The 17,935-nt window shown below is 41.1% G+C and overlaps 1 protein-coding gene across 1 annotated transcript; it reads right to left on the bottom strand.

The window, feature by feature from the left end:
- Positions 1–12,687: 12,687 nt before the first annotated feature.
- On the bottom strand, positions 12,688–17,291 carry LOC141009799 (spastin-like). The gene is made up of 16 exons (XM_073482504.1): positions 16,964–17,291; positions 16,782–16,865; positions 16,611–16,694; positions 16,356–16,522; positions 16,132–16,265; positions 15,878–15,971; positions 15,714–15,788; positions 15,538–15,609; positions 15,369–15,444; positions 15,182–15,273; positions 14,969–15,048; positions 14,839–14,881; positions 14,656–14,735; positions 14,509–14,579; positions 14,365–14,405; positions 12,688–13,620 (listed from the first exon to the last, which is right to left on the bottom strand). Exons 1-16 carry the CDS (start codon positions 17,079–17,081, stop codon positions 13,495–13,497), a joined length of 1,437 nt encoding a protein of 478 aa, XP_073338605.1. The 5' UTR covers positions 17,082–17,291; the 3' UTR covers positions 12,688–13,494.
- Between the last annotated feature and the right edge of the window lie 644 nt (positions 17,292–17,935).

Below are 17,935 nucleotides of genomic sequence, written 5' to 3'. Positions count from 1 at the left end.
ACTGAAGTTAGCATGCTAACCAGCTAACCCAAGGCCTGAAAACACCAACTCTCTGACTAGCTGCATGGCTAACTGAGCTACCAAGCTAACAGTAGATACAGTCATTAACAGAATACGGTTCACAGCAGTTAGCTACTCTGGTGTTATGCCAATCCTATTTGTCTGGAGTTCAACAGGTGGCCAGTTCTTACATATTGCATCTATAGGGTGCTAGTCTTTCCTGCACGACAAGTGTTATTGTTTCTATTGGAAAGTCCTATTTTTCATGAATGATCTTCCCAACCCACAGTAGTTAGGAGTGCCATCGTCTTACAGTGAAAGTGCGAGGATTAGACTGTCTGACAGCAAGCGAGCAGCGCTGGTCGTGCCTTCACAGTGGAGAACAGCTGCTACTGAGATTACACTGCTGCTAAGCTAACAGGTCAAAGGCCAGAGGAGAACCTGCATTCAGCAGGTGCTAAGGACAACAAAAAGTCTTTGACTGTCAACAGCAGACGTGAGACAAGTGTGTGAGCAATGAGTTCATAGCCTTCCAGATCTTTATGCACCTTTACACATTTCTACATTGCTAACGTGAGCGCAAAGCAGAGTGACAAACACTACACACTGTACAATACTCAGGTGTTAACACGTTACAGGAAGACATCGAGATTAGCTCAACTCTCGCCCGTATGCTTTGGCACGTGTGTGTGAAGCTTGGCGATCACAGTGCAGCCACAGTAGGCCACTGTATCATTAGGGCTTATGATGATTACTCTCCCTCTCTCTGTGTAGAGCGAAGCCTGGGATGTGAGGTTAAAAGCTCACAATTTTCCAAATGGAAAATCACAGACACAGATACTATTATGAAGGTGTGTGTTAAAGGCTACGAGCTGTCTGAGGGCAACAAAGCCTCTCTTCACAGAGGACATACACCAGGTCAAGAGACCAATACAGGATCTGCTCAAAAAGGTCTACACACTTTCTCTCTCCCTGTCACTAGACGAGAGACACAGGGACTGCTTGTATGAAGGCTCCACACAGTACGGAGGTAAATGGCTTGCCTGTCATTTTTTGGGTCAATCTGTGCATGATATTGGGAGAGTATGTCCCTCACAGCAGTAAATGTTATAAATAAACTTCCTTTAAGTTCACAGCTATTTAAGGAAACAAGATTTTGGCTTGCAGTTGTCAAAAGGGAATCTGTGACAAAGTTTGTTCAAAGAGGTTCATCAAAATCTGGCCTTTTTTTATCTGTTGCCTCTATGATGGCTGGTGGACTTATATGGGTTAATAGATCAGATGACTTGATGTAGACATTGTTTTTTAAACAAATAAAAAATAAGATATTTTTGCTTCTTTTTAGAAAACATTGTTTTTAAACTGCTGATCGTTTCAACCACAATGCAATGTGCTGTAACTCAGCTACCGAGGCACGCAAGACGACTGACTTAAAGCAACATCCAGCTGGCTTACAGGTGAGGATGGCACAGGTCCAGTAACAAAACCCTATAAACCACGTCTGCCTGCCCACAGCATGTTCACACCTCCTTCTCAAAGGGATTGAATCTCTTAGGAGTAATATTAGTCCATAGAAGTGGGCCCATTTGTCAATATTTCACCAAAAGGACAACTTTTCATGATACATCAATACCACACATGAAGATGCTCATAAAAAGTCTACAGGAAGGTTTATATCCCTTTGAGTTACTGGGTCCACTGATATAATTTGGATGAGTTATCAGTATTAGACTTTATATGTGAGGTAAGACCCGGACAGTGTGATCCAGAGATTCATGGTATATCTCTGAGATTTGTGAAATGCTCCTCGTAAGTCAAAGGTTGCGTAAGTTCCTCAGTGAAGCTCACAGCTAATGCAGTGATTTTACCACAGGTACAAAGCCTGGACTGTTTTTCCTCTTCCTTCTGCACCAAAACAGTTTTCTGCACTGACAAGGCAAGCCTGCAGCAGCAGTAGAGGTTACTACTTAAAATATAATCACTTAAAAACTTTAAAAAGTGCATGGTGGTACAGAGCTTTGGTTTAACTGTCCTGTTAACTTCAGCACAGGAAATAAACACTTTGTATTACGGGTCTTATCTGCAACTATTAAACTATATATGCTATTTCCAGGAGAAAGGGGCTGCACTTTTCTGAAATGCTTTTTGCATAATACCCCATAATAAACCCCATAGGAAAAGAATAGATGAATGGTTCAGTATGCATTTTTAAAGCAAGTGAACAAAGGTTCTGTGTTGAGCCTAACGAGCGATGTGGATTGGTTTTGTGGCTCAAGATCTTTGGCCCTGAACCACATGCAAACATTTATTTGGGCACTGGGTCCAGTTTGCAATTTCTCCTCCAGAGTCTGTTTGTTCAAGCAGGTAACTTATGTAAGTAGGTCTCATTGAGGGTTGAATATGCGCCATTCCCGAAGGGGTCTGCACATCAGTTTTCGACATGAGGGCATATTTTGCCAAAGCGTGGACGAGGAAATGTAAAGCCGCAAAAAAACCCACTGCATCCTGTTTAGGAATGGAGACAATCAGATGCAGAAAACATTAATCCTTTCCAAGCGAGAACTAAAGAGTTCAGTCACAATACTAGCCTGACTGGACACAGGGCATTTGGGACAGTAACGGCCATTGGCCAGGTGATCGTTTTAATCCGTATAGTGTACGATAGTGGACGACAACCAACGCAATATTTGAGACACTTAATAAGTGAAACCATTTCATTGAATTTGTTGGAGTCATAGCTGAGGTAAACCTGGGTATTGTCTGCATAAAAATGGGAACTGAGATGCCAAGTGCAAGGTGAACACAATCGGACTAAGCTTACCTGAAGCAGCTGGCAGCCCTGTAACCCTACTTGGCACAGTGGGGAATAGAGTACGGTTAGCTCTTTGCATCAGCCACCTCGGCCTGGATGAAAGGTTTGTGCTCTGACCCTAGACCCTGGATACTCTCCTCTGGCCTTCTGGGGATTTAGGAGATTAGTGACCTACCTCGTCTGCGGAACTACAGCTGCAGGAGCCTGACAAACTGACAACGTATCACGCTACAGATCTCTAAGGACATCTCGAGGGAAGCCCACCTGTCCCCCTGCCCGCTGTGTTGTAACAATTTGGCGCCTCTGTCGATGGTGGAAAGACACAAACAAGCTTGAAGCTGTCAGTCAGGATCAAAGTCACATCAATCAAGTGTTTCAAATCTCCCTAAAAATGTGTGACCCCGTTAAAAACATAGATTTTCTCAGTTGTCCTGAAGCCCCTTCAGGGCCTGTGAACTGACCCGTGTGTGACAGGAGGTTATAGGGCCGCACCATTATCCTCTCCCTCTGCAAAAACTTGTCATTTTTAAGGATGACACTATAACTGAACTTTCTATAGCTGATGACCCATAACACATGCCTGTTTGAGACTAATTAAGAAGAAACAAAATTACTTTTAAACTGACCTGTTGACCGCTGGGTGTTTGTGGCCCCTTCAAGGCCTCTTTAAAGCCTCTGGTTATCAATTACTGAACTTCATAGAACATGAATCACCCTACTCGTGCTATCATAAAGTCTACAGTTCGATGAGAGGTTAAGCTACAGCCCGTTGCCACCAGCTTAACATGTCAAAAAGACTGGAACCAGGGAAACACCAAGCCTGGCTACATCCAAGGACAAGCCGGCAACCAACGGAGATGCCAGGAACTGACTGCCCGAGCCGAGAACCTCCATGTTAAACTAGAACATGTCGTTTTCAAATTGTAAATTTGTAATTGTAATTTTTAATCTTCTGACAGAGCCAGGTCAACTGTTTCCCACTGTTTCCAGTCTTTAGGCTCAGCTAAACTAGCTTCAGATTTATCGTAGAGACATGAGAATGGTATTGATCTTCTCAGGGAACGAATGAAAAAGGTGCATAAATAAGTGTTCAGTCTACCTGACTGCCGATCAGAGGACACATTGAGTCTAATCAAAATTCAATATAATATGATATGATCTATAATTCACATCATGTACATCGGATGTGAAAAAAATGTTAATTTTTAGATGTGAGGAATGGATGAAACTATGTACTGTGAGGTATAATCAAGTTCATACAGAATGTACAAAAAAAAATGTGTTCAAACATGCACATATATTTTGTGAGCTGCTATGCAAACTACATATTAAATGAACTTGAGAAGGTTTAACCTTCCAGAGCCTGGTCTCACTTAAAAGGAAGCGCTCTCCTGACCACCTGGACAACATAGCAGACAGTTTGTATAGTGACTCACTTCAACGCCCAGCTGAGGAACACCTGGCAAGGTCTGGGCTTCTACTTAAAATACCAGCCACATGGTATTGTATGTTAACAGCGTCTGTCTCTGATAGAACAGATGAGCCAACAGATTGTATAGATGCTGCTCTCATCTCCACAGTCTCAATTAAAATCTGTCAGACTATTTTTCATTGCAGTCTGTTTTCCAAACCCAGTTAAAATTAAGTTGCCTCGTTAATCAGTAAACCAACACCACATAAAAATGTGGACAGTGAGGAAGGATACAGTAAAGTCACTCTTCCATTGAGTGGCATCTGTCCCATAAATGATTACACCATCAGCCCAGTTGTTAATCAGGTGACGGTTAATCTCTTCCTCACACCCAGCATGACACAGTTAAAGAAGCACGCTAATAGCTAGAGCCTGGGTGCAAATAAAGCCAAGAGGCTGAAGCGTTTATTGCCTAATTCAGACGGCATTCCCTTCTTCCTTCCTCTATCTACTTGTCTCTGTTTTTAAAATTGCCATCGCTACATGAAACTATAATCTCAATCTCATTATCTCAGAAAACAGCCACAATATGACACAAGATCACTCTCCTTCAGGCTTATTAATGCTTTTACAGAATGTTTAAATAAACCTCTTAACAAGCTCTGTGGCTGCCAGGCTTGAATGGCTCTGCAGTATGATGCCAGCTATCAGAAGTACCACTGGGCACATTGCAGAGGTTGATTCACACTTTAATTACACAGTGATTTACACAGGATGCTGCGATGGTGCCCATTAAACTTTATAAGCCTTGATGCTGTGCTACTCTATGATATATCAAAATCACCATCTAAACATTTAATAATTACTGCAGTCATTTACAAGCTCGGGTTTTCTTCCTGTTCCATGAGGAAGTCAAAATCAGATTAAAAGTAGCATCCAGAGGCAGCTTTTCCTGTGACTCAGCCCCTCATACATTTATCCTCATTGATGTATGATGTACGGGTAAAGTCGAGTTTGCAGTCCGTTCTGTTTTATGTGCCTTAAAGTTTTTCTTTTTTGTTTTTCAGGGAAACATTGAGAAAGATGATGTGATTTGCAAAACATCTCAGAGTGACCCTGTTCACCGCCCCCTTCCCCCAGCAGACACCTCATGGTCTGATGCTGCGGATAAGGAGACCTCTGTTGTAAAGGTCATGTGACAGAGGTCAAGCTCTGCTCCTTGACCAAGTGCTTCTAGACAACAAGTTCAGTTTAAAGGCCAAGCATTAAGCACATGGCAGCCATTCCTGGTCTCACAAACCACAGGATTCTTCATTTCACAAACCAATGTTGCCAAAAATATAGATGTTTGCATGAAAAAGTCAAGGATTTTGAGCCTGAGGGAATATTTATAATCAGTCAAAGTTACCTCACAGTACCACAAAGTAAAGATGTACCAAATACCACAAAATGTGTGATGTGTGTGTGGTGCTGTGAGACCCTGTGAGATGCTGTAGGACACAGAGAGATGAAAGAGCTCCAGGCCTGTTCCTGGGCTTCTGGCCAAGACAGTCGGCTTTGAAACATCCTTATGAAACTAAACCTCTCTGTAGGCTTATTTCAACAGGATATCTTTGATAGATTCTGATGTCCTGCACAAACCGACACTAATGTGTTATCAAATGCTTAAGAACACAGTACACGATAGATAGGTATGACATCCGGTGATCAAATTGAAAGTGACTTCAATCATGATGTAAAAAAGTTTTGAGCTTCTATGGAGACTTTTTTTACTCTCTTGTTTGGTTCACATTTGTTTTATTGGACTGAGGTTACATTACAAGTAGTATTTCACACCCATAAATACCCTTTCTTTTTATCTTTTATTCTAATTGCTTAAGGAGGCTCACAGTGTGCATGCCAACATGTTCAGATCTGCAATGTGACTCTAAACTGCTTCAGTCCTTTCCGTTCTATAGTTAATGCCAACACAGGAATTTGTGTTTCTCAATACCTGCCAAAGCAAATCATATCCAAAAGCCCTACATTTAATTGCTTTAATCTCTGCACATACCTATTCCACTACTTACAAAAGAGTGTTGCAGCTGTGTGTGCTTTTTGATCCTGATTTTAAAAGGCTTATAAAACCATTAGCAAGATGCTTAAGATATAATTTTATAAAGAGGAAGTATTCTGCCAAATGGCAGTCAATTCAGTCACTTTGTTGAGATCGGTCCGCTACTTTGGTCCTGTCTGAGGTACATCAACATCTCTTGACTGGATAGACTAGCATGGAATTTTGTCATTACTAATTTTGGTAATCCACTTGCTTTTTCGGCATGAGGTTGACCTTCTTGGTACATAGTAAAGGCTCAATATTCATGAAATTGTCATTTTACAACACATGGTTATACAACAAAATGTAAGTTGAAGTCCCTTTATGCTACACAATAGTGTTGAGGATGAGTTCACGAGTCTCACAGCCTGAGGAAAGAAGCTGCCCTGTAGTCTGGTGGTACGGCAGCGGATACTTCTGTACCTTTATCCAAACACCAGCAGGGTTAACAGACGTAGTGGGTTTGGGTGGGTGTTGTCTTTCAGTATCCTTTGGGCTCTGCACTCGGGGTCCCTATAGGATAGAATTGAATGAATGAATGAATTTGTTTAGCATCATCATCAGGTCAAAATTTTACCTTTTCAAAGACTTTGATTTATGAGCAATAACTGCAAAAATAACAACATTCCCATCAGCCTCAGATGTACTTTGTGTTGAGTGCTGACTAGCAAATGCTAGCATATTAACAAACCTGCTAAAGATGTTTGTATTATCACAGTAAAATCTTACATTAGCATGCTTCTTTTAACATTTAGCTTAAGGCACAACTGTACCAACACAGCCTCACAGAGCTTCTATGGCATTTCTATAAACTCTTGTTTAAGTGTAGTTTATTGTTGTGTCCAAAATCACCCCTTGTTCACTCATTCACTACTCCCTGTACAGTGGGCACTTAGTAGTTTTCTCAAAAGTGAGTATTAGAACACAGCCTGTAACTGACCATTGCCACAATATCAGTTCAGGTAGTATTAGTCACCCAATCTTGCCTTTGAGTCTTTTAAGTGGACGTAATTAGACGAAGATGAAAACCAGAGACCATTTGTGATGATCACACCAGCCACGACACCTGTCAACATGTTGACCTGCCGACGCATGAGTACTCATTAGTCATTACAACATTATTACAGACAGTTAGTACTCAGTGCTGATGTGTCGGATCACATTCATCTTTAAACTTGGCCTTCATTTTTAGCTCAACTACACACTTGTGACTTCATCAAATGAATATGGGCCAGGGGCGTAAAGTGTGGGCCAACCCCCTTCTTCTGGCCCCCTTTGCTCGGATAATGCCCATCTTCAAACTTGGCCTTCATTTTGATCTCAACAACATACCCGTAAAGTTTCATGACTGTATCTTGTACGGTTGTAACAGACAGACATATAAACACCGGGCAAAATACTCAAAACTGCTTCTTTAGTAGTTCCCGCTGTAAAAGGCGTCTCCAAGACCATATTTTACCATGATTGCACACACAGAGACAAACTCACAGGGTGAAAACATTACCAGCAGACAATGTCACAACTGGTAATTAAGCAGTCTTTGCACTCTCCTGTGGGGGTTCATGAAAAGTGCAGCTGAAGTTCACTATCACTGCCTTTGCCAAGTGACTGAACATATTACTACCCCACTCATAACATGATATATGATCATCATCAAATCACCTGTTTAAATATGATATATTTTTCATCTTGGACTCTGATGGCAGGGCTTATACTAACCAAGTAAAGAGAGATGGGAATGGATTGGTTTTCTAATTGCTGCATACTGAACCTGACCGGGGTCAGAGGTGGAGCCAAACACTCCTGTCCTCACATGAATGACCCGAGGGGAGGGCAACAAAGAGATAAAAAGGGGCGGACAAGGGGAGTGGGAAAAGCAGAATGACAGACAGACAAAGCATTACCGATGTGAAAATGCTCAGTCCTCACTGCACTTTCACTTTTCATCAAGTGTTTTGGCTGCACACGAGCTGAAGGAATGCACCGCGGGGCAGCCTGCAGCTCACCTTGACAGTGCACCGTTCCCCTCAGCATCGTCTGCCCGCCCCTCCCTGCGTCAAACCCACGTCTCAACATGTCCACCTCAGTCCAATGCCAACATGTATCCTGAGCATCATCTGGGGAGAATATTTGTCCACACTATTATCCTCCATTGAATATAGAGTCTTATTCAGCTTAACTGTGATGTTTTGTCAGAGGGCCATCTGGATGTGAGAGAGAAACAGTCCTTTTAAGGGATGTGTTGAAAAGCTGCACTGACTGATATCTAGTCCAATACATCTGCACAGTTTCTATGAGGGTTTTTTCTCCTGATCACCTCACAGAGGTTACTGAGATTAATGGCTTTGCAGGTCATGTGCGGACATGACAGAGAGTTCGCTCGACTCCGTCCACCCTGGTCTTTTACAACTTTGTGGCTGCAGGCTTCAGTGAAAGAGAAAATACATTAATACAGTTAAGTTGGTTTACTTCAAGGAATGTAGACATGGATAAATTCACAAGGTTTTTAAAAACCACTTGTCCAAATACCCTGTGGCTTATCCCCTCACAGTTGAATCGGGTGGCTAGTCAATCATATACATAAAAATGCTAAAACATTTTTTTAAATGTTGCTTTTCCACCAGTTGTTTTCCTTCAACACCCTGTAAAAAAGTGCTGGCTTCCCAAATTAGATAGTGAGGTTGTCAGACTAGCTATTACTGACCTTACCACAGACCTATCACTCGGCCCAGAGTGAAAACTTAACAGTCATACAGGTGGTTACTGTAAACTCTTTCCATGAAAACAAATCAGGCAGCAAAACAAACATCTCTTCTGGGTTCCTGAGGAGTCAAAAGTCAAAAGTCTGTCTTGAACTGAGAGTAGAAGGCAATTAACAATCATTACTTAGCAAGTTACTTGCCTTAAAGAGACAGGAGCTAAACCAGAGCATTTCAGACAGAGGGGGAATACAGAGCTGCAGTACTGGACAGTATGAGGAAACTGATGTTTTTCTGAGCATTCAAGCATGTAAACATATTCTAGTAACCCAAAATAAAATGATGAACCTGAACCTGAGCATAATATGTCTCATAATTGTCTAAAAACAACCTGTTGTGGTTTTAAAGGGGGTTAAGTCTCTGCTGGTTGGTAACTTGTAGGCTAAATTTTCCTAGACCAAAACATGTTTTCACACCTCGGTTTTTACGGATTAAACAAATGCGATTTAACATGTTTATTCGTAAGCATGAGAGGTGGTGGTAAGCCGATTTTGTCACCTTTGGACATAGCCAGGACAGCAGTTTTTCCTCATTTTTTCACCTCTATATGTAAAGCCAAGCTAAACTGGTGGTAGCCTCAAATATACTGTACAGAGTAGCATTGATGTTCTCCTCTAAATTTCCCAAAATGTTGAAATATTCCTTTAAACAGCTTTAAAGTATAAACTCCACATAATCTAGATAGATCAGTTCTCTAATGCCATAGCTCGGACCTAAGGCAGACCTGACATAAATAAGCTTATGTTCACATATGAGTATATGTACATGTCTATATACCAACACCCCATTTATTCCCCCCTCACACACCCACTGATTCACACACCATAAATAAACAGCAAGTAAAAAATATAAATAAATTTGCTAATAAAAGACAGACGTTGCCATTGGATACAAGATTAGACTTGGCCCGTGGCCTCCCCTGGGAGACAAAGATAACACTCCCAGGCTACATGAAGTTATGAATTGGGTGTGCAGGCCAGAGGAACAGTAGCAGCCAGTGCTGGAAGAGTAGACAGACTCAGCCCTGAAGGCTTTCCACTGTGTAAGCCTCAACACATCTTTAAACCAAGGGTGTTAAAAAGGTCCAAATCCCAAATATTGAAGGAAATCCCTCTCCACCAGCTCAACAATTTACAATCCGGCTTTTCTTAAAAATATCCGAGGTCACAGCCACTCTCCAACAGCACACAGTCAGTGCACTGTCTTTCAGCATGTAACAAACTACTGTATGGCAGAACAAATGACAAATGATGCCAGTTTTATAATGAATACCTCCACAAGCTCAAAGAATGATCCCAGCACTTGCACTCAATATAACAAAACCCTCCCATCCACATACTGTTTTCATAATGGGCCACTTGAAGAAACACTCACAGACTGTTTGCTCAGTCAGTCAGAGGTCCTCGCTGTGTTGACTATTATTCTACTCTCTACAGGGTGGGCTATTTCAGTGGAGGTATCAAATGATCACCTATTCTGTTTTCCCTTGAGTGGATGTCGTGGTCGAAGCATCAATGAGCCACTGTGGAGGTGCGGGCCTCTGACACGCAACCAAAAAGGGAAGCTGTCAATCATCTACGAGGTTTAAACCGCCTCAATAATGCTCTGTTTTCTGACAGCTTGAAAATTTAAAGCACATTGTGTACGCATGATAACTGCTCGCAACTGTAATTACAGGTTATTTTAAAAGTAATTACTTGTAAGAACGTTGATGTGAGGTGATAATCCTTCCACCTGAAGGCATTTATTTTATATTCAGACAGTCGAAAGGTGCAAAGATAACTTGACTAAATGGTCCGTCATACAGGCCATTTGTTTACTGTGCAGGATGCTCTCAGTGAAGGGTAAACAGAGAAAAAAGGTGATGACTAAACCCTCACCCCTAACACGCTCCATTCCTGTCCTGGCATCATGAAAGAAGCTCTTCAGTCGTGACAAGTTGGAAAACACACTCCACCATCCAACATCTCTCCCCTGAGGAAAAGAGAGCAGTCATAGGTGTGGCTGCAGCTCTGGGAGTGTTTTGCTCACTCTTCGCTCTTTTAAAAAAAAAAAACTTCTGCTCATGATAACTCCGAGCAGAGTGGAAATAAAACTCAGGGGACCACCTTAATTAATTGCAGAAAATGTTTGCATTTGCAGTCTGTAAACATCTGCAGGAGCAGATGATGCAGCTGCCGGGGCCACACAAACCACAGGCAACACCACCAGCTGACCATAGGAAGGGCCGTAGGGACAGAGGTAGGATTTAAGTCAGATTTTTCAGTGGAAGGGTTTGGAGTGCACTGAAATAAAGGCTGACCACAAGCATTTACTGAGCTGGAATCAGCCATGCCCGACTGCTGGTGACTTATGTCCGAGCTGAGTCTCCAGCCTTATGATTAGACAGTAACTGGATATGAAGTCGTGGCCACAGAGCTGCATAATATAAACTCCACTTATCAACACCGTGACAGTTTCTCTGAAGCGCTGACATGTATGTGCACGAACAAATAAAGGCTCTGAAAAGTGTAACTATTAGACAAACCCCAAACTGCAACCTTAATCCATCTATCTATCACTCAAACTGAATGTCAACACAGCAGGACATGAACTTTATTTTTCATTAATAGCAATTAACTGCATTCCACACATCTGTGGCTGCAGGCTAAATATCAGCTCAGATGCAGTTGGATTCACAGAAGAGAATTGTGCAAAAGGTAAAAACAGAACAGCAGCACCATCTACCTACATATGTGAAGCATACAGAGAAGCTTCACCCACTGAAACCTCAGTGTCTGTCCCAGATGTAAGTTAGGAGTTAGAACTATAAAGGTGCAATATGTAAGAATCAGCCATCTGTCAAATGCATACTCCAATCAAATAGTGGCCAGCATATCACCAGAGTAACTGCAGCAGTATCCTCTTGATAATTTTAGTTCATATTTGTATGTTTTCAGCTAAAATTCTTACATATTGCTCCTTTAAAAAGGTCCGATTTGTAAGAAAGATGATTTTCAAGTCTCATTCCCAACAAATATTGATGCTTTGGGATTGTAGGTTGGGACGGCCATCCCAAAGCGTCAGTATCTAACCAGTTTGGGATGAGACTCAAAAATCAACTTTCTTACAAATTGGAACTGTAATGCATGTGTTGTACTCCTACTTATAAAACCTTTATTTTTCTTTTTGGGGTTACCTCAAATCTTACAACCCTAACAATAACAATAAAGTGTATCACACTTTGAAGATGATTTAATGAATTGGCATCATGTGTGCATTATTACACACTTTTAGGAACACCCCCCAAAAGATGTAAAAAATGTGGGTTTGATTATTAGATTTTATGGTAAAAGCCAATATGTTTGCTGAGAGGATGTGTTTAAAGCACAGTGTACACTAATTTTGTTCTTTTATTTCTCTTTTCTCATTTTGTGAGTCTTTATCATTGCTAATATATGAATCTTTGTGTATTTTGTATGCTTATTATAACTCAGAGACCATGTGAAACTCTCTTAATATGACTGATTGTAAAATGAAGTGATGTAACAAGATTTTTCAAAAAAGGGGCTGGGCATTTTTCTTGTAAGGATGCTGCAGTTGGTACTCAATGTGAAAGAAAAGGAAGAAATCAAAGCTGGATTGACTTTAATGGATGTATTTCTTGGTGCATGAGGAGAATGGGAAGCTGTTACAGTTCTGCTCACTGAAATACTTCTCAACTAAATGTCAACAAATGTCTGAACAAAAAAGAAAAAGAGCTGTGCGACATAACAGTTCATTAGGTCTCCAACTTTCAAAAGCAATACAAGTATCTGTATCTACAAACTATAAGAACAAATGGAAAAACTTCATCATACAAAAGCACCCAATTTGGCAAATCTTCTCCCAATTAGTATCACTCTTGCATCTGTACAAGTACAGAACTTGGTGATGAATACCATCAACACTGTCAACTAATGCATGTGCAAAACAATCAAAATCAGTGATGTTGTCAGGATTTAAGGAAACATGCTGCCCCCTTGAGGCAGGTCACTTGTAAGAAAGATCACTTGTAATTTTGTAGGACATTTTTAAGAATAAATAATCAAGTTTCAAGTAGAAGACAGTGTTATAGTAAAGTAATAATACAGTAAAGTAAATTATACAAATCTTGCTGGCAAAGCCTTCCCATAAAAACAGGAAATGTAGCAATAATAACTCCAAATGTTATAATGCTTGAATATTATTGCTTCACCTACTTACAGAGGGTTTGTTCCAGGTTTTTAAAGCAACACTAGGTAGTTTTTTTTTGAGTCCAAATCACCTAGTGTTGCTTTAAGTTTATTTGTGCTGATGACATCGTGTACCCGTAGTTTAAAACATTATAATCAACTGTAGCTTAACTTTCACCCCCTTCTTTTTTTCTTTTTTTTTTACAAGTGAAAATGAACTGAGTTCAAAAAGCTGTTGTGTCACCATAATCTTTGTTCCATTTGGTATACATATTAAGAGTCGTTGGGTTAACGCTGGGCTTAATGCGCTTCAGGGATTCCTCAAAGTCTTTCATCTTGATGTTACGCATCTGTGAATACAGACAGAAAATCATAACTATACAGATAAATACTGTTACATAATGGTAGGTAAGTAGGGTGCCTACAGGAATCAGACACTAAAAAAATATCATCATCATTTTAATCAAAATTTAACCAAATTTAAGGCTGATTTTTGGACAAATCATCTTTAATTTATTTTATCATTGTAGGTAAGTCTAAAAGTATGTAGTATACACCAATCAGCCACAAGATTAAAACACCTGCTTTATATAATGCAAGTTAATCTTGTGCCACCAGATCAACTCTGATCCATAATGGAATGGAGATAAGACTCCTGCCGGTGTCCTGTGGTGTCTGGCATTGGGATGTTGGCAGTGGATCGTTTGGGTTCTGTGGATTGGGGGATGAGGACTCCATGGATCCTGCCATCATTTGTATACTTGGTCTACAAGAGTGTTTGGGTGGGTGGTGCATGTTAAGTGGACCCAAGGTTTCCCAGTAGAACATTGCATTGTACTGCATGATCAGTGTTCGTTACTTCGTCAGTTAGTGGCTTTAATGTTGTGGCTGACTGGTGTATGTATATGCCGTCCAGTGTAGAGTTGTTTTTTATGTAGATAAAATGTTTGTAGCAATCAAAGATGTCCCAAATCAAAATTTAAGAGTAATGACTCTGAAGGCCTTATATTAACTGAATTGAATTTAAGATGTTTCAACACTTTTTAAGAATAAATGAAACATATTTGGTATCAGGAGTACTTCAACAGCATTACCTCACTAGCAGCCATACTTCGGACTTGGTCTGGTCCCAACTCTGTGTAAGGGAGAATTTTCACATGATAAAAGAAGCCAGTTTAGCTCACAGTGGCGGTTAAAAGATACACAAACTGTAGGATAATGTGAGAAAGTCATCTTACCTCTGATCGGCCCGAGTGCTGCATCTTTGGCTAACGACGTGAGATCACTTCCTGAATATCCTGCAGTTGATCTATCAAGTTGCATATCCAAGAATTAATGCAAGTACACACAAAAGCTGAAAAATAGTAAGCCGTGGAAATACTTACTTAGCAAGTGAGGACAGCTCGTTTTTGCTCAGTGGATTCCCTTGCTTCTCCAAAAGATTTTTCAGCAGTGTGAATCTTGTCTGGAGGGATGAGAGTTACATCGTGTGACTAAATAATCTTGAAAAAGCGAACAAGTTCACTGATCATAGTTATGAACTGCAATAATGATTCCCCGATAAATACCTCTGCATCTGGCAACGCCACATACACCCTTTTAGCAAAGCGCCTGTAAGAATAACGCAACAGAAGAGTTTTAGTGAGCTTGTACAAGAAGAGAAAATCACTGTGCAGCATGTGGAGCTGTATCATGTACCTCAGTACTGCTTCATCGAGCTCCTGAGGCCGGTTGGTTGCGCCCATTACAAGCACCCTGTCGTCCCCTCCTGACTGCACCTGAAACAAAGAAGCGCTGCTGTGAAAATAACACCAGGGAGACAACAGTGACTCAAACACTGAAGCTGACTTCACGATCGAATTTCAGAGGCCGCAGAGTGACAGCTGCTGCTGCTGCTGCTGCTGCTCTTACCCCGTCAAACTCGATGAGGAACTCAGTTTTTAATCTTCGAGAGGCATCGTGTTCTCCCTCCCTCCTTTCACACAGCAAGCTGTCAACTTCATCTGAATGTGAAATAAAAACAAAATGAGACATTTTGGAGATATAAAACTTGGTGTTTGGGGTACATTTGGTCCATAAATAATTGAGTAATACAAACCAATAAAGATGACAGAGGGCTGTAATTCTCTGCCAACTGCAAACAGTGCTCGTACAAGCTTCTCGCTCTCTCCCACCTGTGATGGTGAAGACAAGAAAGGTTACAATAAATTAAGTGTACTGTTTGGAGCTCCTCCAGAAAAATAATAGCACTAAAGGTTTTTTCTTACATATTTAGAGGTCAAACTGGCAGCGCTGATGTTGAAGAACGTGGCTTTTGACTCTGCTGCGACTGCTTTGGCCTTGTGAGAGGAAGTAAAGGCTGTGATTACACTGATGACACTGAAGACTATCAAGGGCTGTATGCAAATCTGAATGTATCTGTGGGACAGAACACGTCACTTACCAGCATCGTTTTCCCATTTCCAGGCGGTCCAAATAAAAGCAAGCCACGTGCCGGAGCTCTGAGGCCAGTGAAGAGCTGGACAACAAAATATGAGGAAGTGTTCAATGTACATCCGAAAAAGCAGAAATTTAGTGAGCAGAGACAAAATGTTCCTAAGTGATCACCTCTGGTCTTAAGGCAGGGAGGATGACGATCTCTTGGAGTGCTTGCTTGGCCAGTGTCTGTCCCGCAATGTCTTCAAAGGATACAGACGCTCCACTGCAGTGAACACAGACAGCTACTTTAACTGCAGTACAACATGTACAATAAAACCAGTAATGAGCAGCATTAGCAAATATATAATTCTGGTTACATTTTCTAGATTCAGTTAGTATTCTAGCAGCAGTCTTTTGTACAGGTTGTAGTTACTTTTAAATACCTTTCAACAATTTCATTCATAATCAAGTTGGCCAGTTTGCTGTCCACATTCTTGAAGTTTTTCATGTCCCTCTTTGGGGGCTGTTTTACAGCTGCAGGTCTCCCATTTTGAGCTTTCCCCGCCCGTGGGGCCACCTTCACAGGAGAGACAATATCCAGAAAGCATTACACACTTCATCAGGAGTAAAAGATCAAATGGACAACTAAATCTAATCAAGAAATCACCTTTGTATCAGCTGGTCTCGATGGGGGTCTGACAGCAGTGGAGGGCCTGATGTTGGTGGACACCGCTCGCGCTGCAGGCTGACTTTTAGGCACAGACTTTGGTTGTGGAAGCACATGATTCGAGCTGCTCTGAGCATCACTGCGCCTCTTAGACGCCAGTGTTGCCTCTGTGAAACAAGAGCAGTATTGATCTTCAGCATCAGCTTAGATGACACAATGTTGTCTGTTAAAACTAGCAGACTAGATGCCACTTACCTAAAAGAGAAAGCCTATCTCTTGCCATGGTGAGATTGCTGATCATTTTGTCCTGAAGTCTCTTGGCTCGGTCATATAGATCTCCTGCACACACAACATGGAGTATATGGCTCAATCATGTGAACAGTGCACACCCTGTGGGTTACATCTGGACGTTTGATTGCATATTACCTTGTCCCGTGAGCTCTACAGCTATTCCCCTTTCAAGCTCAGCAATCCCTTTCTTGTACCACTGGACAGCCTGCTCCTTGTCTCCTGTCATCACAGAGGACAGCAGAGGGTGTTTGTTGTTAAAGCAGTCAGTCACATGCTACAACACATTAGCTAGCAACTCCTAAACACAACAAACAAACCTGTATCATCTTCATCGATCCTTAATGCCTTCGATATGTACTCAAACGCCTGCTTGTGGTAGTTTTTTATAACTTCACCGCTGTCTTTGCTCCTGCCTGCGTTCATTTTAGCCGACATGACTGTCACGTCTGTCTCCTTGTTGTCAGTTGTAACTCAGTTAGCCACTTCTTGAAGCGCACACGGTCAAGTGTAGCTTTTAAATCGCATTCATAACCGGGTCAATCTCAAATATGTGGTTTGTAAAACTAATTTTGGCCACATATGTAATAGTAAAATTTGGGAGTCTCATCACGACACAAACATCTCCACCGCTAGCTTCCGCTTTCCCGTGTGTACTCTGGATAACAGTCCCCGCCCTCGCGTTCCGCTCCGCTGTAAAAACCAATACGACTTCCGGTTTAACTTTCACAATAAAAGCATATTTTCTACACATCAAATTGACATAAACCGAATACTGAAGGCAAAATCACTACCCGGAAGTCCTATTATCATGTTTTAGAACAGTGGTAACTTAATTGTAGTTTTTTTGTAGAAGTTGCAGGTCCATTATTGGTAAAGATTCATGTTTACTTCACAATGCAATTACTATATATGATAAAAATATATAAACGTTTTGCTTTGTGCATGAAAAGACAGATTAAAAAGGAAAAATACACAGATACAGTGTTTATCTCAAAAACCCAAAGTAATAGGGTATTAGTACAAATATTGTCAACAAAAAAAATGAAGATGACATATTATTGATTAAGATAAAACTTTATTGATCCCTGTGGGTAACCAGGTTATGTTCTGAGCAGAATTAGTCAGCCTCTATAGTGCTTCAGGTTGAGGGTGGCGCAATTTCCATACCAGGCAATGATGTGTTGGTCCTCAAGTGGGGGAGTTAAATGAGTGGATAGAAAATTAAATAATGGTTAGTAAGATATATAATCTCTGAATTACACAATAATTAATATTATATGGCTAAAGAT

Source organism: Pagrus major, chromosome 15 (assembly GCF_040436345.1).
Source record: "Pagrus major chromosome 15, Pma_NU_1.0".
NCBI lineage: Eukaryota > Metazoa > Chordata > Actinopteri > Spariformes > Sparidae > Pagrus > Pagrus major.
The sequence above is the reverse complement of the archived record's forward strand: the minus strand, read 5'-3'. Positions and strand labels throughout refer to the sequence as shown.

What these genes read in the sequence shown, in the direction of transcription:
- LOC141009799 (XM_073482504.1), bottom strand. Translation starts at nt 17,081, where the DNA reads ATGTCGGCTAAAATGAACGCAGGCAGGAGCAAAGACAGCGGTGAAGTT. An exon ending in GAAATGGGAAAACGATGCTG is followed by an intron (nt 15,610 to 15,713) that starts GTAAGTGACGTG and finishes TCCTCTCACAAG; the next exon opens with GCCAAAGCAGTCGCAGCAGA. An exon ending in GAGCTGTCCTCACTTGCTAA is followed by an intron (nt 14,580 to 14,655) that starts GTAAGTATTTCC and finishes GCAACTTGATAG; the next exon opens with ATCAACTGCAGGATATTCAG.